We start from the raw sequence: 23,253 nt of genomic DNA on the forward strand, positions 1-23,253 counted from the left end.
GTTAGCCGTAGAGTTAATGGATGTACTAGATTTGTTGAAAATTATGTAACAGGTAGAAAAGCGCGTTTCCGACCTTATAAAGTATGTACCTCAGGGAAATAAGTATATGTGGATGCATTTTTTTCCAAAAAAGTATACTTTCAACAAAGTGAATCCGGTCAAGCTTTTTTTTAATTTATAGGCATTTTAAACCGCTAACAGAATATATAATAATAAGACATAGTTTAATGGAAACTTATAAATATATTTAATTGAATTTAACAAGTCTTTAGGAAATAAGTATATGTGTATTTTTCATTTGGTTCTCTTAATCTTATTAATTGTTTCTGTATTCAATTATTGTTTTTTATTTTAGTAATTTATATGCTTTCCCTTCGCCATAAGAAGCTTATGAATGCGATTTGGCATAGAGTCTGCTAAATTTTGGAGAGTTTCATTGCTTATTAGCTCCCACTCTGCAACCAAAACGTCTTTTAATTGCCTGATATTGTCAAACTGCCGTCCATTCTTATAAATTCTTGCTGAAAGAATTCTCCAGAGGTCCTCAATAGGGTTTAAGTCCGGACTAATCGCTGGCCACTCCAGAAGTGGTATAGATTTTGAAGAAAAAAATGTTTTTGTAGCACGTAATGTATGGATTGGAGCGTTATCCTGCTGAAAAGTCCAGTTATCGGCGTAAAGCTCCGTTGCAAAGTCTATTAATTCTTCTTCCAGCAACTGGGTATATATCTCGGAGTTTGTTTTGGTTGGAATAAAACAAATGCGAGACTTTCCTGCATATCCAAAAGCAGCCCAAACCATCAGTGATCCGCCGCCAAAGTTCCTTTTGTGTCGTGTCTCTCGGGGATGTCGTAAATCACGCCAATACTTATGACACCCATCTGGGCCATCCAAATTCCACTTTTTCTCATCCGAAAATATAACACTGCGGAATTCTTCGGACCAAAATTTGTATTTTTCGGCAAATGACAAACGTGTGCTTATGTGACGTGGTAGTAGCATTGGTACAGGCACCCGAGAGCTTTATTTAACTGTCTTATTTTCTGCCAAAAGCTGATGAACCCGTCTCCTAGACACTTTGAGCTTCAAATGGCGCTTAATGTCGTTACAAGACATTTGCTTGTTAACAGCTAGACGCTTAATCTCGCGCTTGCACCTCTTGTCGATGCCACTGGGTCTGCCACTGCGTTCGGCTTTTCCATAAGATTCCACGTTTTTTAAGAAATTTGCAACCGTATTTGGATGTCTCGAAACTCTGGAAGCTATTTCAGAAATTTTGGCGCCACTTTCGCTCAAACCCATAATCAGACCGCGCTCTTCAACAGACAAGTGTGTTCCACGAGGCATTCTTAGAAAAAAACTGCATTTTTTATAGTGTTACATGCGATTAATTGATTACTTACATATTATTTTTGTGTAATTAATTTATTTTCTTTAGAATACAGTCAATTAACACCAATTTACTCGATCCAAATAACACGCTGATTGACAAATGCGCACAAGCTTTTGTGTTCACATATACTTATTTCCTAAGAAAAAAAAATCGCAGCACACAATTTTTCTATAACGGTGAGCAAAGAAGAATTTTGCATTTGCATTGTAAGAACAGAAGGCAAGAGTAGAGTATTGCATACCAATAATAGATTAAAAGCTACGATTATAGAAGATATAGGCTCATAAACAGTAAAAATAATCATACACATATACTTATTTCCCTAAGGTATATACATAGTATGTACATACAAATTCGAGATAAAACATGCATATTCCAAAACGCATCGCAAGGGGTTTCCTGATGTTGGCACGCCCACTCTAACGCATTAACCCGCTTAAAACTGCCACGCCCAAAGTTCTGAAAAATGTTTTGAAATATTTTAATTTTTTTAATTTGCTTTTCAAATATCAATCGCTTGCCAAATATTATTTTCCACGCGCACTTCAACGCCTCCAAACAGCCCAACACGGTCACACTCACAATTGTAAAAAATGTGTTAACATAAAATTTTGGACACGCCTACTCTAACGCACACAAGCTACCCATAACCCCAACGCCAACACTTTTGAAAATTTGTTGATTTATTTTAAATTTGATTATATTTTGGAAAATTTTTATCGATATGCCAAAAAGATTAATGAATTTTCTCGTTCGCTAGTAGGAGTAGCTGAGTAACGGGTTTCTGATGGTTGACGCATCTGAGTGTCGCCTTTAACAAAAGGGTCTCTATGCCTTCGACGAGAATCTCGACCTCACTACTCGATATCAGCAGCTTGAAGTTTTTGTTATTACCTAAGAAATATCTAAAAAAGTCGCCAGCCACAGATTTTATCCTGATTAAGGTCAAACAAAAAAGCAAAAGAGATAACAATTGAAGATCACGAACGAAAGACGGGCCTGTAGTACAGCTTAGATAACAAAGAGTATGAGATTCTACTACAAACCACAGCCGATGCCGACAAGGTTTTGTAACAAACAAAAGAGGTCAAAATCGTTACACTAAACACCCGAGCCCTACATAGATAAATGGAAAAAAAGAATAGTCCTTAGCCAACCCCTACTTAGGGATGTGTTGTGAGGAGAGTTGAGCGCTACCCTTGAAGCAAACAATTAAAATTATGCATTGTGTGTGGATTTGTGCATGAATAAATGTGCACGATCTTTGTGTTCGTATTCGCCGGTTAAAGGGCGGGACGATTATATATATGTACATACATATGGGCTGTACTTTTAAAGGTATAGCATATACATATATATGTATGATTCGATTTTAAATAAAATAAAAGTACGTTGATGAAAGTTTCAATTTTAGTACATTCTTTTATCGGTAGAACAAACTTAATTGAAACTTTCGCTTTTTAGAAAAATTAGCATAACAAACTAACGATTACGATATTCACAAATTTGACTGCGAAATTCCACGATGATCGGCCTTCGGTACGCGGAGGCCTTTAGAAGGAACACGCGTTTCATATTATTTGCCGGATACGGAAATATTACTTTAAATAACTGCGCACCATCACGAAGGAAATATGTAACCGTGGGTTCGTCAAGGGACTAAAAGTGTGTGTATATATGTATCCTCGGACCTAACTGCTCTTGCCCTTATTAAGTGGTAATGGGAAGGGAAGAGTGTGCGTGTGCACAGGAAATTAAGAAAGGAGCGTGCAGAATCTGATTCCTAATATTTGCTTATTCTCGCTTATTAATTTATTACTTGGATTATATATATTTTGAAAAGATGTCTTAGTATAGCAGTACATTTACAGTTCATCACTAAAACCAACTATTAAGACCTTTAATACCCAACAAACCAACAAATTAAAAAAAACTGAAGACAAGACAAGATATGTTTTTAGTACTTCTTGCACAACTTTACTTTATATATTTGAAACCAAGGTAGTTCATTCAACATTAACGAAACTTTAACCAATAAGCGCATAACATTTTTTTTGATAAAACATTTTAAAACTAAACAGGTCTGTGAGGAAAGGAACACTGGTTTATAAAATATCATTTATACGAAGGAAGATAATATCTTAAAGGTGCCCTTACAACATTTACCTTATGTTGGGATTGGATATTTAGCCCAACAACATATACAGTTGAAAAATCAACTGTTACCGAGACTTCACACTAGCGTCAATTTGTAGGCATTATAGGTTCAAAAATCTTGGCTCTGAAAGTGATCCTGATCACGTGGTCAAACACTTCTACCTGTTGCGAACTTTCCAACTCTACTAGTAGCGGGTATTAAAACCTGCGCATCTAAGCCTATATCGATGGATAAATTTAAGAGGTAAAAATAGCTTACTGTAAAATCAATCAATTTTGTTAATTTGCTCGTTAAATGGAAATGCAATGATTATTCAGAAAGGATACTGCTACGGAGTTATCGCTAATTCTTTGTGTTGCGTTGGCGACACATAGCTGAAAAGTGGCCAACCGAAGCAGTACAGCGTTTAAATCTCTATTTACTGCACCTCGTCTCCAGCAGCGCATTACGGGTGTGGAGGTTGCTTGAGTTGCTGTTTTTGAATAGGGCTGACGCTTTACATCATCATCATCACCGGCACACGGCCCTCGTCCATCCTCATCCTCGTTTATAATCGATGCTCTTGCAGTCGTTCAACCGCACTGAAAAAAAAACTTGAATTTTAATTGAGCGTCAGAATAAAACCAAAATTGTTCTATACGTTTAATAGATTGTATATATAGGCATAGTTCTCCTATCCGGCGAATTTTTTCTAATCTTTGGAAGTTTTTTTAAGTGTCGCTAAACCAGTGCGACCAGCCACCCACCACCGCCTGCTGCTGCCAGCAAACTAGAAAGCCCGCCTGAAACAGCCTTCCGCCACGTGGCGCTGACAAACTGCTTAAACACGCCATTGATGATTCAAATATAGTCTCCAGCCGCCGTCGTCAGACGTTCTCCCTCTTCGGGCTCAACAAATTACACACTTTGCGGCATTTTGCGCTTTTAACAATTTTATTGTTATCGATCGGCGGTCGCCAGGCTGCCAATTACCAAGTGCTAGAGCAGACAAATTCCAATTGTACCAATGAAACTCAGAAAATATATGGCTATACGTAGTAGGCAGTTTGGAGTCAATAATGCAAATGCCGTGTATTCGTCATTACGTATTTAGGTTACTTAGTACTGGCCTTGACTCTATTTCCGACAGGTTACCATTCGTTTACTTTTTCTCTTGCAAGTAAACTGGAATACTTACATAAATCGATGTCAGGTGGTACACGTGTTAAAGAGGATTAATGTGTGGTCATCGAAGGTAAGCGCAGCTGTAGCTGAAAAACGGGATAACAAGAGAATATGTTCATTGAAACTTAATTTAAATATGTAACGCTTAACACTGGATTTAATTTTAATTAATTTATAACTTGATTTACTTGAAATTGACTTGGATATGTAGCATCCTATGTATTGCTATCCTAATGAGTTTCGCCATGTGTGTTCTTAAGTGACCTTTACCTGCTGCGCGATAAATTATAGATGATGATGATCTAACGTGATAGATTCATTCTCAATCAGCATATTCCTTTTAAACACATTGTTAAATTGATAAAAAAAAACACAATTGTCTGTTGGTGGAAAGGTAGAATGCACCTGCATTCAAGTGACACAATTTGATGTATGGGTTTATTGAATTTATTTTTGAAAATTAAATTTGTTGAAAAAATTAAGATCTATAATGAAATTATATACTCATATAAACGAAAAAAGTGCGAACGAGATGAAGATACGAGATTTAACGCGAACCATACGAAACGTCGTTTACAGGAATTACTCATAATTTTTTAATAAATGCTCCTAGTTAAATCACTTTCGGTAGGCTGATGGATATTGATATGCAAAAAGAATGAGTGCGTCCACTTCTTGCAGTTTAATTAGGTTTATACATATAACCGTTACTCGTAGAGTATGCGGCTTTATTATACCCGTTACTCGTAGAGTAAAAGGGTATACTAGATTCGTTGAAAAGTATGTAACAGGCAGAAGGAAGGGTTTCCGACCATATAAACAATATATATATTCTTGATCAGGACCAATAGCCGAGTCGATATGACCATGTCCGTCTGTCCGTCTGTCTGTCCGTCCGTATGAACGCTGTGATCTCAGGAACTACAAAAGCTAGAAAGTTGAGATTAAGCATACAGACTCCAGAGACATAGACGCAGCGCAAGTTTGTCGATTCATGTTGCCACGCCCACTCTAACGCCCACAAACCGCCCAAAACTGCCACGCCCACACTTTTGAAAAATGTTTTGATATTTTTTCATTTTTGTATTGGTCTTGTGAATTTCTATCGTTTTGCCAAAGAACTTTTTGCCACGCCCACTCTAACGCCCACAAACCGCCCAAAGCTGCTACGCCCACACTTTTGAAAAATGTTTTGAAATTTTTTCATTTTTGTATTGGTCTTGTAATTTTCTATCGATTTGCCAAAAAACTTTTTGCCACGCCCACTCTAACGCCCACAAACCGCCCAAAGCTGCTACGCCCACACTTTTGAAAAATGTTTTGAAATTTTTTTCATTTTTGTATTGGTCTTGTAAATTTCTATCGATTTGCTAAAAAACTTTTTGCCACGCCCACTCTAACGCCCACAAACCGCCCAAAGCTGCTACTCCCACACTTGAAAAATGTTTTGATATGTTTTCATTTTTTTATTAGTCTTGTAAAATTCTATCGATTTGCCAAAAACCTTTCTGCCACGCCCACTATAACGCCTACAAACCGCCAAAAACTGTGTTTAAGACTCTCCTTCTCCCTTCCACTAGCTGAGTAACGGGTATCAGATAGTCGGGGAACTCGACTATAGCGTTCTCTCTTGTTATTTCGTTAAAAAGTATGTATCAGGTGAATGAATAGTTAAGGTAAGGTATACACATAAATTTTTAATTAGGATTACTATCCGAATAGATCTGTCATCTGCCTGTCTGTCCGTAGAATTGCCGAGATCACGGGAAAAATAAAATCTAGAAAGTTGAATTCAGCATGTAGATTTTTGGGACTCCTCGCTGAGCAAGTTTCGATTTCACACCCACAAATGTTTTAAAATGGTAATATTTTTTTATCCATTATTTTTTTTGCCATTTTATGTCATATATGTATATTCTATATGTATATTCTAATTCGAGCCGAGTCGATGCAGCGGTATAAAGTTTAAAATTGTCAGAAGAGGTTTAACATTTCCATTATTATTTATCCGTTTTGTTGCCACCAAAATAATTTAAGAACATTTGTGTACTAACTACTCAAATCACATTCATGCTATAACAGCCAGCAGTATAATTTAAACCTTATCTATTTCTCGCATAGGCAACAAATTAAATTATTGTACAACAAATGTTTCGGCAATTTTCATGAATTCAAAACCATTGAGATGAAATAATGAAAATCCCAAAAAACAATCAAAGGGATACCCATACCCAGTTCTCAACCCTGCTGCATTCATTCCCTTGTCATGCTTCTTTGCTTCCACCAGAAACACATCCCTAGCTCTACAAATATATTTCGGTCTGCTCCTGGACCTGACCCTTTTTGTATGTTTGACTTGGGTTTGGGGTGTCGTCTATGGACGCGTGCGTGATTGTTGGTGAGCCACACACATTTGCGTCACTTCAGCATCAATATGAAAAGTAGGCGTATCTCTACTGATGAAGTTAAATTAGCGCACTCAGTTGATCCAGGTCTTATTTATCTGAATTTTCCAATTTCTGTTCCTGGCAGTTGTAGTGCGACTTCTAGGTTGGTTACTGGCATTTTGAAGGCCATATGAGGCTTAGGTGTACGGAAATGTGCATTTTGGGAGATGCGATTGAGTCTAATATTCTTATATTCTATATCAGGATATATTCTTGATCAGGATCAAAGCGGAGTCGATCTGGCCATGCCCGTCTGTCCGTATGAGCGTCGAGATCTGAGGAACTACAAAAGCTAGAAAGTTGAGATTAAGCATACAGACTCCCGAGACATAGACGCAGCGCAAGTTTGTTGCCACACCTATTCTAACGCCCACAAACCGCCCAAAACTGCCACGCCCACACTTTTGAAAAATGTTTAAGCATTAGCAGTTGAATTTTTAACTTATTCTAACAATTTTTACCGTTTACTTGAACAAATAGTGTTATTACGTTTATTCCTGCGTTACTTTCCTGCGCTCGACCGTGTTGAAATGAACAAAATCATTGTTTCATTATTTTAACAACGAATGCAATAATAAACAACACAAAATAATTTAGGCAACAATGTGATGCGCGCCCTAGGAAGACGATGACAATTACAATGAGGATTTAGCCGTGGCTGCGGTGGATGGTTGTCCTCATCAGGGACATAGACTGAAGCACAAATCGCTTGGCTGTAGCTGGGCCTGCCACTTCACTGGGCAATTAGGCATTCGACTGGAAAAGAAAAAGGGGAGCTTTAGCAACAGCAGCATCAAGCAAAAATTACCAAACTAAATTTGTGAGCTCTGAAACCTAGCTTTAGCAATTGGATTTTGGGTTAAGGCAAGATGTTGCCGGTGCCTTCACGGTAGTTCTCGAACGCCGACGGCAACTGGTATTTGTTCTACAAATCGGACTCCATATATCCAGATATGATACTGTTGCATCATAATTGTTACTTGTAGAATATACTAGATTAAAAAGCATTTTCGACCGTATAAAATATTAGACGAGGGGGTCACTAGCAATGTCCGTCCCTTTGTCTGCCCGTATAAGGATCGATGGATCATGGGGACTATAAGAGCTGGAATGTTAAAATTAGGCTTGCAGTTTAAATTTTGTTCAGAACGCCCGCTCAAACCCACAAAAAACCATCCAATCCGTTACGCCTACACTTTTGAAAAATATTTACCAAAACAAAAAGCAGCCACGCAAAGCATTCTGAATTTTATTTTTATTTTTATTTGCTTTTCAACTTCCATTGGTATCTCCCACTAGCTTGGTAATAGAAATTTGATTGAAGGGAAAAACGACTAGCGTTCGCTCTGGTTATATCTTATATTTATAAAAATATTGTATTTTCTTCAAATGGATATTTAACATATCTTAGTAATAGCTTACTTAAATTGAAGTCTTCGATTAAATATAATCAGCGCGCGGGCCCTTCTGTATCCAGTACAACAAGTGTTGTTGACAGCATCACTTTCCGCATTTCATTTTGTGTCATTAATTTTGGAGTCGGAGAAACCGTATTGTGAAAAATAACAGCTGATCCCCCTTTTCCCTTTGATTTTGTGCTCGGCATGCTTGTTCGAATCGCCGACTGGAACTAAATTGTGACATGTGATAAGAATTTTTCAGATAAATCTCGATGACCCGATAAAGTGTTGGCATATCTACCAAGCTCCCAATTTTCTGAAAGCACAGCTATTCGAAAAAGTTAAGTTATAAGGGTTTTAAGATATCTAAATAACAAAATGCGCCAGGAATTTAATTTTTTCAGTGCTATGCTGGCAACCCTATTGTTATTTATACATTTTAATGCCCATAAAATTATACATGGGAGTCGTAACACTTGTTTCTTTTATGTAATCTATTTTTTTAACAACAATGAGCTTTACAACTACGCCACTTGCCACATTGAAAATAAACAACAAATGATAAATGTTTGGAATTATACGTTTGCAATTAAAGCATTGAGACCGTAACGCAGTGACCAACATTTACATATTTCGATGACGCTTCGAGAAATTCGGCTGGTTCCTTCGACCGCCTGTTTCAAGGCAAAACAAGAGAGAACTCTATAGTCGAGTTCCCCGACTACCGAGATCTCATGAACTATAAAAGCTAGAGAGTTGAGACTAAGCATGCAGACTTCAGAGACATAGACGCAGCGCAAGCTTGTTGACCCGCCCACTCTAACGCCTACAAACCGCCCAAAAGTGCAGAATTTTAAAGAATGTTTTGATATTTTTTCAGTTTTTTATAAGTCTTGTAATTTTATATCGTTTTGCCAACAAAATTTTTGCCACGCCCACCCTAACGCACATAAATCACAAAAAATTGTCAGTGTTGAAATTTCTCCTTTGCACTTCCACTAACTGAGTAACCGGTATCAGATAGTCTGGGAACTCGACTATTGCGTTCTCTCTCTGATTGGTTAAAACTTAACAAATTTAATAGTAAAATACTTACAAAAAATTTAAAAATAATTAATCATCTTTTCTCTACACTGTCAAAAACCTTGCCGCACTTTAAAAACATATAAATTCTGTTTTTTTTTTACCAGTTACTCGTAAACTATAGTGTAAATTAGGAAGCGTTTCCAACCCTGTAAACTATATAAATTATGTCTTGATCAGGATCAGAGTATGAGATAAGGTATGCATATTATATATAGTTTGTTTTAGAACATTGCCGCGACCATTAATTAGCCGCGCAAATCTGTTACGCCCACTCTTGAAAAATCTTTAAATTTTATTTAATTTTATTATTTAACTTGCCAATCCCATTGGAAATGCCATGGTCATGCCAATAATCGATTATATAGTCATTTATTGTCAATATACTAGTTACTCGTAGAGTAAAAGGGTATACTAGACTCGTTGAAAATATGTAACACGCAGAAGGAAGCGTTTCCGACCATATGATGATGAAGAACGTCGAGATCTCAGGAACTACATGTACCCTTTACATACCCTTTACTCTACGAGTAACGGGTATAACAAGACAAAACGCTATAGTCGAGTTCCCCGACGATCTGATACCCGTTACTCAGCTAGTTGAAGTGCGAGAGAGAAATGGAGAGTCTTCAACACTGACGGTTTTCGGCGGATTGTGGATTGTGCAACATGAATCGACAAACTTGCGCTGCGTCTATGTCTCTGGAGTCTGTATGCTTAGTCTTAACTTTCTAGCTTTTATTGTTCCTGAGATCTTGACCCTTTTTCTCTACGAGTAACGGGTATAAAAATAGGTGAGACCGGATGAAAATAAAATTGCGCTGCAACGCATAAAACAAATCTTAAAGATCTCGGCATTTCAAGGCAAAGTACAACTCGCATGAGGCTACACGGTTAATCATCGTGATAAATAATGTATATGATTTATATAGAAATCTGTTAAATTCTTTCGCTAATTTCAAAGATTAGTTAAGAGCTTATTACATAAAAAACTTATTACAAATTAGAACATATATTTAAAGTGATGGTGGGTATGCAAGAAAAAGCAAACTTCATGAGTGCAATATTTTGCAGTTTAGACATCACGCCAAATAATATAAATTAAGGTATTTTCACACATTCCAGGAAAATCTGATTCGTCACCTCTACAATGCGCCATGAAGTTTTTGGCACACGCAATAGGAATGACAAAAAGGCGATTCAAGAATGTTCCCCTTTGAAGAGCCCCAGCACACTGGATGCCGGCACTAAAATAATGGGAAATGCGAGGGGAAGGGGGAATAGATTCGTTGATGCGTGTGACTTCAAAAATCCAAAAAACGTGTCCGACAGGATGTTGAGAGCAAGTAAGCTCAGTGGTGGCTTTTCAGGGGTGGTTTAGGTTTCGAATGCTGTTACTTGGTGGTTTAATTTCAGTAAATAATAGATATCGAAAATGTAAATGCAAGCAGACGTAGCAGCGTAGATGGGTTATGTGTTTGCATATGTATTATGTATGTACTAATACGAACTAATATTTAACAAATATTCGAATACGCTAGCGGTCTGTGTTTACGCAGACGATATATACAAAACAACAATACAATAACATTACTAATACTACAAACTTTTCAAAAACGCAATTGGTAATTTTTAATTAAATATACTTTAAAAACAAAACCCAAGTGACGCAGCTCACGCTTCAGGTAAGGTAAAGCTTATTGGATTCCTTTTTGAAGCCGTCACCTCAAATATAAATAAAAACAATTACTAGATTTATATAACATAATAACATTGAAAACATATTCGACGCAAACATTTTTGTTAGGGTGCATACATAGTTTTACCTATGTAAGCATATTTATGTTCATATGTATGTACCTATTAACACAACCTACATCATATTAACAATTTCGACAATAAATAATTTGTCTTTTGTTCGGAACGAACATGGAATGTATGGAAATACATTCTACTAACAGAAGTATGACAAATGTTTAGATTGTATATTATTTAGAAAGTTTTGATTTTTAAAAATAATTGATAAATGTTTTTTAATCAAATATGTTAGGGATTGGGAGCACTAAAGTTTATAATATATCATCATATCCAATCATATGCATACGAAGACGAATAAGACTTATACATGCCCATCTAGGTTTATATGAATTCAGTTTTATTTGCCACCGTTATTATAGCTAAATCTATAAAGTTAAAGTTGCCCACGATTTATTAAACAACCAACCAAAACTTCAATAAGATTCAAGTGGATAGGGTGAACTTTTCTTTCTTCCATAGCCATCTCTCTCCTACTCAACTCTTATTCGCCAAATGTGCGCACGATGAGTCCGTCAAGTAACTATAGCTATCTCTTTTCAAGGCACGGAAAACAGCAGCGTTGTGAGCTATCGATGACTGCAAAGGAAAAGAGACGACAAGAGCAACGACTTCAAAATGGCTGTCCGATGTGTTAGCCGTTGCTTTTGCCAGTGTTTTTTCGCATGAGAGCTCATTAACGTTTCGCTTGGCTAAGTGCGCACCTCGTCACTGAAACCAGTTAGCAAAAGAAATTGTTGTTCAAGCTTAAACCGATATCTACGTCACTGTTCGATCATTTCGAATGCAAATTATTCCCAGATTAATAAAATAGGTCGCCATCCGTGGCGCTGCCGCCGGGCTGCGGACCCGAACTTACGGCGGAAAATATCGGGACCATATCAATAAAACCATTCATGATACACAAGCTTAAACACTTACAATCGAGCATACGCATACCAAAAACCAAACTCAAAGTGAAAGTTCAGATCCTGGAAAGTAAAAAGTGATGCATGTTAAACAGTCAGACGTAGCTGAATTATAAGCAATGACAAATTGAAGTGATAGTCTGGAGTTTGATAACCAGGTGAAGAAGATATTAATACGAAGTACAAAGTGGGCAACGAAAACCATCGTCTCTAACAACAATGAAAAAGGGATTGCTCCTGAATACGCGATACCAATAATAAATATACGATCATATTCGACCACGTCAACCATCATCGAATTCTCCATCGCCACAACTGTATTAAAACAAATTAATTATGATGCTTACAACTGAACACATAATGCATGGGCACCCGCACTCGTCCGTAGGGCAGAGTACTCTATTTGGGTGCTCCACGGCGGGACATAGCGGCATAAATCAGCTGGGCGGCGTATATGTTAATGGCCGGCCGCTGCCCGACTCGACGCGTCAAAAAATTGTAGAATTGGCTCATTCCGGCGCACGTCCTTGTGATATTTCAAGAATACTGCAAGTTTCCAACGGTTGCGTAAGCAAAATTTTGGGCAGGTGAGGCATTTTGAATGCATAATGACATTTTCTTAACCAAACAGGAAGTAAGACAGTAGCCTCAAAAAAACATATTGCTCAGGTCTGAGTCCGACGTTATGATAGAACCTCAGCGTTTCATCCACGGACTGATAAAATTTTAAGATATTTAGTAAAAATTTGAAAACGAACGTTATTATTTTGTATCATTATCTTATAGAATTGGATACATTTTCGTCCATATAAAGAAACTATGTAGACCTATCGATACAACTATGTCGCCCGTCCGTTCCTGCACGACATTTTTTTAAGTTTTAGGGCAATCGCCATGACACTTTCCGAAAAAAAATGTTTTCTACTGCAGGTAATACACAGTAGAAACCGGTTATAGCGACTTTTAAGGGACCGACGATTTTACGTCGTTATACCCGGGCGCACTAACAGAAAGGTGGAAAAAAAATATTTTTTTTTTTTATTTTTTGGTTGCCATGTTTGTAATGTGTTTTTACATAAAACAAATTATTTTTTTAATCAAACACAAAATTTAATCAATTTTATTAATTAACATGGTTTAAAAAAAAAAAAACAGAAAAAAACTAGAAATATAACGGGACTTCTTATGGAATGAGGTCTGCACACACACGCTGTAAACATTTTTGTGACGTTGATCATTGATAGATACATACATTTCTAACAGTCGTTTGATGCTTAAATTTGTTGGCATTATTTTCCTGTATTTTTTGTTTGGCACGTCGCAATATCCGGTTGATTTATGAAAAATCTCGTCCTTATAAGCGGTTTGTCGCTAAAAGCGGAGGCGTACTAACCGGAGGTCCTTTCATATAACTTTGTATGGGGACCAACTAAGACATCGAGTTTCCGTCGCAATAACCGGACTGACGCTATAAGCGGAGTCGTTATAACCGGATTCTACTGTATATGTAAGTCAGAACGGTCCGGATCGGACTATATCTTATAGAATATTTATAAAAAGTGAAAAAAATTGATTTTTTAGGTATACACCAGTTGTTTGGCAATTTGTCTACTTTGTCTACTGATGTTGCCACGCCCACTCTAACGATTTGCAAAAAATCATATTTAGTTAAGTTTCCATTAACAGAAAAGCAGAGAGCAAAGTATCAGGTAGAAAAAACAAATCGGTACGGCAGTTTATATTATATATACCGACGTTTTGCCCATTAGCGGCTGTACTTGACTACTTCCATGTGTACTTGTTATGTCCAGCATACACAAATTACGTCAGTGCTTAATCTACAGAAAATTAATGTTGATGATAGTTTGCATTATCTTACCATTAAACTCTTTGACAGCGTTTAGCACTGAGGATTAGCACTTTAAGGATTTCGAGAACAGTACTAAATACCATGGTGTGTCCCTTCTTGATTGACTCGTACCATAAACCTGTCCGTATTGCTTCTGATATGTACCCTAAACAATTAAAAAATGTAAACGTTAACAGGTATAAGCAGATCCATATAATATAATTTGGAGTTAGGCTGAATCTGGGTGAGTGTAGCAAATTCTATTTCACTCGGGCTTGTTGTTAATTACCACAACGCACTATGAGCCAACCAATTCAAAGATGTATTAAAATACCTTTTATTTGTAAATTTTTCAAGAAACTCGAAATCATATGTTGTGCTTAACCGCTTACAGCTGATGATCAGCTGTAATTATTAAATTTATAACCATTTCATTGATTATATTACACAAGAATCAAAATTATATTTTAAAAAAGATATTTTTGAAAACCCATAGGATTTTTAATTGCTGTTCTATGTAAAATTAAAAAAACAGAATGTGCACGAAAATCTACTATACTATAAATGTATATTCTCAGATAAAATGTAAATATACTTCTTTTTATTTTTAGATATTATGAAACAGGATCAATAAAACCTCGAGCGATAGGTGGTTCAAAGCCACGCGTAGCTACTACCCCGGTCGTACAAAAAATTGCCGATTACAAAAGGGAATGTCCCAGCATATTTGCGTGGGAAATACGAGACCGACTGCTATCGGAACAAGTTTGCAATAGTGATAACATTCCAAGTGTAAGTTTTTCTTTGCACCATACAATATGTTTGACTTATAAATAAAAGTGCTAACCAACTTAAGATAAGAAACAATTTAAATTATACCCGTACCTCGTAGAGTAAAACGGTATACTAACCGCCTAGAACTGCCACGCCCACAATTTTTGCCACGCTCATTCTAACGCCCACAAACCGCAAAAACTGTCAGTGTTGAAGACTCTCCTTCGCACTTTCACTAGCTGAGAACTCGACTATAGCGTTCCATCTTGTTTTTATTATACCCGTTACTTGTAGAGTAAAAGGGTATACTAGATTCGTTGAAAAGTATGTAACAGGCAGAAGGAAGCGTTTCCGACCATATAAAGTATATATATTCTTGATCAGGATCAATAGCCGAGTCGATTTGGCCATTTCCGTCCGTCTGTCTGTCCGTCTGTCCTACCGTATAAACGTCGAGATCTCAGGAACTACAAAAGCTAGAAAATTGAGATTAAGCATACTGACTGCAGAGACATAGACGCAGCGATTCATGTTGCCACGCCCACTCTAACGCCCACAATCCGCCAAAAACTGTCAGTGTTGAAGACTTTTAAAAAATAATATGATATTTTTTCATTTTTTTATTGGTCTTGTAAATTTCTATCGATTTGCCAAAAAACTTTATGCCACGCCCAATCTAACGCCCACAAACCGCCCAAAGCTCCCACGCCCACACTTTTGAAAAAATGTTTTGATATTTTTTTCATTTTTGTATTGGTCTTGTTAATTTCTATCGATTTGCCAACAAACTTTTTGCCACACCCACTCTAACGCCCACAAACCGCCAAAAACTGTCAGTGTTTAAGACTCTCCTTCGCACTTCCACTAGTAAGTAAATTTGTAAATTTTTACCGATTTGCCCAACCCCTTTTCCACGGCCACTCTAACGCCCACAAACCGCCAAAACCTTTCAGTGTTCAAATATCTGCTTCGCACTCCCACTAGCTGAGTAACGGGTATCAGATAGTCGGGGAACTCGACTAGAAATTTGTTTCATAACGATGGACCGTCCAGCCTGATAAAAAAATGTTTAGATTATTTTTTATTTGTCTAGCTAGTTTTTGTCGATATGTCTAAAATAATCTGGCCGCTCACTCTAACGTAGCAATCAACGGTGACCAGCAATTTCTCGTGTGATACCTTTGTAGAGTATATTCGTTTAAAAATTATGTATCAGGTAGAATGAAGCGTTTTAAACGATAACAAGTATGTACTTATATTCCTAAACAAGATCACAAGCAAACTTTATCATGCCGTCTCCATTTGTCTGTACGAACGCTGTGATCTCGGGAACTAATAAATCTAGGAGATTAAGCAAGCGGATTCTAGTGAAGCAGAAGTTTCTTTCAGAAAAAAACAAAACAAACGTCGAACTCCCGGAAACCATGATAGTTAGAAAGCCGAAACTAAGATTGTCTGCATATCTTCTTAACGGTTTTATAGTGCTTTGTATATAGTGTATAGTGAACAGTTTTTTACAGTACTATTGCTGAGCTCAATTCTAAAAATATATATTTTTAATAACTCAAAGGAAGCTAAAAGCTAGCTATTTTCTGTACTGTACTCTCAAAAAAGGTATTTTATGCAGTCTTTAGGCAAGGGTGGCTTGAAAGGATTACGTTTGAGGAAGGTCAAGGGCGAATTCCAATTTTAAAATGGCTATAATAGATTCAAAGTCGATAAGCAACGGTGTACGAGGATTAAATATGTTCGGGACAAAACCAATCCATTCTATTTAAAATGGATTATAAAAGGATATTTTTGACACTATCATCGCTTTTTCTGCGTTTAATGGGTTCCTTAATAGTATGCTCTGCTTATAATAAGCCGAATAAAAACAATTCCATTATTCAGGTAAACAAACTTATAATGCTATCCTTTTCACCAAATCATTCAGGATAGCGAATATACCTTACCAAGGGGATTATGTTTTGTGGTTTAATGATTTTTAAGACCGGACCCACAAACAGCCACGCACACACTTTTGAAAAATAATTTGATATTTTTTCATAATACCCGTTACTCGTAGAGTAAAAGGGTATACTAGATTAGTTGAAAAGTATGTAACAGGCAGAAGGAAGCGTTTCCGACCATATAAAGTATATATATTCTTGATCAGGATCAATAGCCGAGTCGATCTGGCCATGTCCGTCCGTCTGTCCGTCCGTATGAACGCTGAGATCTCAGGAACTACAAAAGCTAGAAAGTTGAGATTAAGCATACAGACTCCAGAGACATAGAAGCAGCGCAAGTTTGTCGATTCATTCTGCCACGCCCACTCTAACGCCCACAAACCGGCCAAAACTGCCACGCCCACACTTTTGAAAAATGTTTTGATATTTTTTTATTTTTGTATTAGTCTTGTAAATTTCTATCAATTTGACAAACGCTGACAAACCGCCAAAAACTGTCAGTGTTGAAGAGCCTTCTTCGCACTTTCACCAGCTGAGTAACGGGTATCAGATAGTCGGGGAACTCGGCTATAGCGCTCTGTCTTGCCTTTGTATTGTAAATTTGATCGATTTCCCAAAAAAAACTTTTTGCAACGCTATGGTTTGATAATTTTTCACATTTTTGTTAGTTTTCGAAATTTTCTCTCCATTTTCCAAAAAGTTTTTTGCCACGCCCACTCTTAAGGCCCCCAAGCCGCCAAAAACTGTCATTGTGGATATTTCTCCTTCGGACTTCCACTAGCTGAGTAACGGGTATCAGATAGTCGGAGAAATCGACTACAGCGTCTAACAAGTTTAATGGGTTTCTCGATAGTATGCATAAGTAGAGAGTACTAATAAGCCGACTAAAAACATTTCCATTATTCAGGTAACCAAATTTATATTGCTTTCTTTTTACGGAATCCTAGCGAATATACCATACCAAGGGGATTAGGTTTTGTGATTTAATGATTGTTTGATTCGTACCGTTTTTAAGTCTGGATGTTTCGAACCGATGAAAGACTGACGCTTTCAATTAATTATATGCGATCAATCCCCTTACGAATTTGTGAGCATTTATTTCCACCAATATTGTAAAATGGAATAAACAATTCATATATGTTTTCAAATGTTCTTAACTTAAATAGTCTTAATTTTGTACCTAAAAAAGCCCGTCCCCACATATATATATGTATGTATACCGATTCAACTTCTGGTGGTTCAGTTTATTTGATGTTCTTTGATGTTTTGTTCACAAATGTAATGGGCGAGTAAGTCATTATAACCATATTTCATCGCAACGTCAATGTCCTTCTGTTAAATAAAGAACAAGGCCCAAGCACGTGCAAGCACTTTCGGCGACTGTGAAAGTGGCATATTTCATGTCTTCTAATGACGTTGTCCATGTATACACAAATCTGTAAAAAAAATGTCTTTAAGCCATGTAAAATTCGAAATACCGAAAAATATTTTAAATTTAGAAAAGGTTACTATTAATAATTGATAAAATAATTGATAAAAACACAAGTTCCTCGACTTTAATACCGGATTTGCAAGCAATAAAAAGAAGACTTTTGACCAAGTTTTATGCAAATCGCTGACTAGTTTGTGATACTTGTTTGATAGAATATACTTCAAAGTATGTATCAGGCTCAATAGCAAAGGCGATCTGGTCCTTTCGTCTGTTTGAACTATAAAAGCAAGATAGATGAGATTCCAGAGACATAAGACGCAGCGCAAGTTTGTTTCTGATTTTGCCACGCCCACAAACCGCCCCCATATGCCACACCCACTCTTTTGCAAAATGTTTTGATATTTTCTATATATATAAGTATACCTATTAAATATTTAAATACGAATCTATTATACCCTATTGCTTTACGGGTATTAAAATTAAAATATGTATGTATATACATGCGTGATGTGGGCTCTCAAATCGAAAACCGAGCTATCATAATAACAAGTATACTAGAATAGTCTAATCTAATCTGGTTTCGATTTCTGTGTACATATCTGTCTCGCTCTCAAAAGCGGATTGGCTGAAATATTTGTTGGCCAATCAAGAAGCAGAAATAAAGCAAAGGGGGTTGGCTCGAAAAGTTACGCACCCATGAGGTGTTTAGTTAGAAAGCATGAACGAAGTAGGAAATATTTTTGGTCTTCAGTAACTTAAACCTCTATAAGGCATCATACTTAGCTTTTCAGGTATTGCATTTGTAAGAGTCAGTAAATAAGACTTTGATGGCCGTTATTTTATATTTGTTTCAGTACACGTTGTTTTCCAATTAAGAAATGTACATATTGTGTTCATGAATTTTATTGTACGCAGTATTCTGGGATTAATTGCAGGTTTCATCTATTAACCGAGTCTTACGTAACCTAGCTTCACAAAAGGAGCAGCAAGCTCAGCAACAAAATGAATCTGTTTATGAAAAGCTTCGCATGTTTAATGGCCAAACGGGCGGATGGGCATGGTATCCAAGCAATACAACGACGACACATTTAACTCTACCACCAGCAGCTACCGTTGTGACATCTCCGGCCAATTTACCAGGACAGGGCAATCGGGATGATAGTCAAAAAAGAGGCAAGTACCAATGTTGAATACAAATAATTATATACTCATATTTGCTAGATTGATTGTTATACATTTTTTGCAAAGATGCATATTTAAACAATATATTTACAATACCGTATCAAAACGTTTTAAAATGTTTTCTAACCAACGTTTTGCTATTGCACCACAATTTGTTATCGCGAGGCAGAGTTTCTCTATCGATATCGCGCAATTCGTTAAATATAAATATAACAAATATTAACGAGAATATAAAAATCACCTATGGTGGTATCAAAACGTTTTAAAATGTTTTCTAACCAACGTTTTGCTTTTGCACCACAATTTGTTATCGCGAGGCAGAGTTTCTCTATCGATATCGCGCAATTCGTTAAATATAAATATAACAAATATTAACGAGAATATAAAAGTCACCTATGGTGGTTCGATATTCTTTGATTGTAAAAGACTTCACCAGACTTTAACAAATCTAATGACTAAACGGTGGTTAAAATGGTCAAAGTATAAATTTCCTTCTGTCCAATTTCTTTAAGCATGTAGGCATATACATAGAAAGAAAGGGCCTTGTGCTAAATAAAATGCAACCCTCTTTAGAGGCGGAAGCAAACAATTGCAAGTATTTTGTCACAGATGATCAAACATCAGGGCAAACAAATAGTTAATTTGTTGGTCATTTGTTATTTGCCATTAAGTCTCATTGAATCAGCTATTCTGTTCCAGCTTTTGATACGTTGAATTGTTTTTGCTTTTTCTTTAATCAATAAATTGAGCTAACATATGTCTTCATTACCAGTAAGCATTAGCTGACCCCTTTCTAACATTTAATTTAATCTAATGTCGTTCCGCAGTGACGATTAAAATTAAATCATTTAAGAAAAGAAATAATATTTGTTAGTGAAATTAAGAAAAAAACAAGAGAGAACGCTATAGTGGAGTTCCCCGACTATCTGACTACCCGTTATCAGCTAGTGTAAGTGCGAAGGACAGTTTTTGGCGGTTTGTGGGCGTTAGAGTGGGCGTTCCAAAAAGTTTTTTTGCAAATCGATAGAAATTTACAAGACCAATACAAAAATGAAAAAATATTAAAACACTTTTCAAAAGTGTGGGCGTGGCAGTTTTGGGCGGTTTGTGGGCAGCATGATTCGACAAACTTGCGCTGCGTCTATGTCCCTGGAGTCTGTATTCCTAATCTCAACTTTCTAGCTTTTGTAGTTCCTGAGATCTCGACGTTCATACGGACAGACAGACGGACGGACAGACGGACATGTCCAAATCGACTCGGCTATTGATCCTGATTTTCTAATCCTTATTTAAACAAGAATGGAAGTATTGGCAAGCCGAAGTTCATATACTGTTCTAATAAATATAGATTTAACAAAAACTTTAAATATACGGAATAAGAACACATTATGATCCAGTATAACAAAACTAGGATTTGTATACTATCCAAGTCTATCTGTGATATTTTTAAATATCTTACAAATTTTTAAGTTTTCTTGCCAATTTCTTCCAATATGGCAAACAAAATTTGACAACTCTAACGACCACAAACACGGTAAATGTAACATGGATATCAGATATCACATAGATATCACCTGTAATTATCTGCAAGAGTATAAACGTAGAGAACAAAAGAAAATGATATAGCCGATTTTCTCGATATCCGTTACTCAGAAGTGGAATTGTGCACAAGAAATGTAATTTTTTTTTGGCAAATCAATAGAAAAATAATAAAAAGGAAAGAAATCGTGGCTGTTTTAGGTATTCCCACAGAATTTGACAATCAAATAATAAAACAAGACAGAGCGCTATAGCCGAGTTCCCCGACTATCTGATACCCGTTACTCAGCTGGTGAAAGTGCGAAGAAGGCTCTTCAACACTGACAGTTTTTGGCGGTTTGTCAGCGTTAGAGTGGGCGTGGCAAAAAGTTTTTCTGCAGATTGATAGAAATTTACATTACTAACAAAAAAATGAAAAAATATTTCTGCTGTCTGTATGCTTAATCTCAACTTTTTAGATTGTGTAGAACCTGAGATCTTGACGTTTAAACGGACATACGGACTTGGCCAGATCGACTTGGCTTGATCCTGATCAATAATATATATACTTTATGTGGTCGGAAACGCTTCCTTCTTCCTGTTACATACTTTTCAACGAATTTTGTATACCCTTTTACTCTACGAGTAACCGGTATAATAAGAAATATCAAAACCACACAACCTAATCCCCTTGGCAAGGTATATCTGCTATCCTTAATGATTCCGTTAAAAAGTTACATTAAAATTTTGTTTACCTAAATAATGAAAATGTTTTTTTCTTATTATTAGAATACTATCGAGGAACCCATTAAACGCAGAAAGGGCGACGATAGTATCCAAAATACCCCTTTTTTAATCTATTTTAAATAGAATGGATTGTTTTTGTCCCGAAATTATTTTATCCTCGTCCACCGTTGCTTATCGACTTTGAATCTATTATAGCCATCTTAAAATTGGACTTCCCCCTTGATGTCCTTCCTATTTATCCTAATTAACTTAATAAGGTCGGAAACGCTTTCTTCTGCCTTTTACACACTAAAACGGCTTTTTGAATTTAAAACAATCACAAATTAAAAGAGATTGAATTAACTGAATTTCGGCAACCGTTCCTCACCTTAAAATAACTATAGGCGAATTCAGTATAATTTGTATTTTTTAAGTTAGGTGTTGACCTTCTTTAGGAAGAAATTCGATCTAAGAAAATATAAGGCAGAGAATAACTCCTGTGCTCTTTCAATAAACATAAAACAAGAGAAAACGCTACAGTCGAGTTCCCCGACTATCTGATACCCGTTAATCAGCTAGTGGAAATGCGAAGGAGAGTCTTATGCACTGACAGTGTTTGGCGGTATGAGGGCGATAGAGTGGGCGTGGCAAAAAGTTTTTTGGCAAATTAATAGAAATTTACAAGACTAATACAAAAATGAAAAAATATCAAAACATTTTTCAAAAGTGTGGGCGTGGCAGCTTTGGGCAGTTTGTGGGCGTTAGAGTGGGCGTGGCAACATGAATCGACAAACTTGCGCTGCGTCTATGTCTCTGGAGTCTGTGTGGTTAATCTCAACCTTCTAGCTTTAGTAGTTCCTGAGATCTCAGAGTTCATACGGACCGACAGACGGACAGATAGACGGACGGACAGACGGACATGGTCAGATCGACTCGACTATTGATCCTGATCAAGAATATATATACTTTATATGGTCGGAAACGCTTCCTTCTGCCTGTTACATACAATTTAAAGAATCTAGTATACCCATTTACTCTACGAGTAACGGGTATAAAAATATCTATACATTTTTCGAATGTGTGGGCGTAGCAGTTTTGGGAGGTTTGTGGGTATTTGGAAGGAAACGTGCGCTGCGTCTAGTCTCTGAAAGCTACATGCTTAATCTCAATATTCCAGCTGATATCCTGAGATCTAGCCGTTCATACGGACTTGATCAGTCGGACTGATCCTGATCACGCTTCCTTCTGCCTCTTACATACTTTTAACGAGTCTCGTATTCCCTTTTACTCTACGAATAACGGGTATAAAAATATCAAAACATTTTTCAAATGGCATTCCAGTTTTCTGCGGTTTTTTTGCGTTAACGTGGGAGTGACAAAAAGTATTTTTCAAAACATTTTTCAAAAGTTTGGGCGATGCAGTTTGGGGCGGATTGTGGACGAATCGAATTT

At 36.7% G+C, this 23,253-nt stretch overlaps 2 protein-coding genes across 6 annotated transcripts in view; one reads left to right on the forward strand and one right to left on the reverse strand.

Moving 5' to 3' along the window:
- Positions 1-1,445: 1,445 nt before the first annotated feature.
- LOC6523756 (plexin-A2) overlaps positions 1,446-23,253 on the reverse strand; it is a 55,499-nt gene continuing 33,691 nt past the window's right edge. The window contains exons 10-12 of one of the 2 annotated variants that reach the window (XR_005561913.2): positions 14,248-14,383; positions 4,729-4,801; positions 1,446-4,132 (exon numbers count right to left, since the gene is read on the reverse strand). The gene's annotated coding sequence lies outside the window, so the exon portion shown is untranslated. Of the gene's footprint in view, positions 4,133-4,728; positions 4,802-14,247; positions 14,384-18,172; positions 18,380-23,253 lie in introns of those variants that run through there. The other variant, XM_043207208.1, reaches the window with a different exon arrangement.
- LOC6523755 (paired box protein Pax-6) overlaps positions 4,754-23,253 on the forward strand; it is a 28,417-nt gene continuing 9,917 nt past the window's right edge. For 2 of the 4 annotated variants that reach the window (XM_002099594.3, XM_015191450.2), the window contains exons 1-3: positions 12,137-12,955; positions 14,829-15,009; positions 19,311-19,548. In XM_002099594.3, the coding sequence (XP_002099630.1) occupies positions 12,705-12,955; positions 14,829-15,009; positions 19,311-19,548 (670 nt within the window). In that variant the 5' untranslated portion in view covers positions 12,137-12,704. Of the gene's footprint in view, positions 4,786-12,136; positions 12,956-14,828; positions 15,010-19,052; positions 19,167-19,310; positions 19,549-23,253 lie in introns of those variants that run through there. The other 2 variants (XM_039376977.1, XM_015191449.2) reach the window with 2 other exon arrangements.

The sequence above is a fragment of the Drosophila yakuba genome, chromosome 4 (assembly GCF_016746365.2).
Source record: "Drosophila yakuba strain Tai18E2 chromosome 4, Prin_Dyak_Tai18E2_2.1, whole genome shotgun sequence".
NCBI lineage: Eukaryota > Metazoa > Arthropoda > Insecta > Diptera > Drosophilidae > Drosophila > Drosophila yakuba.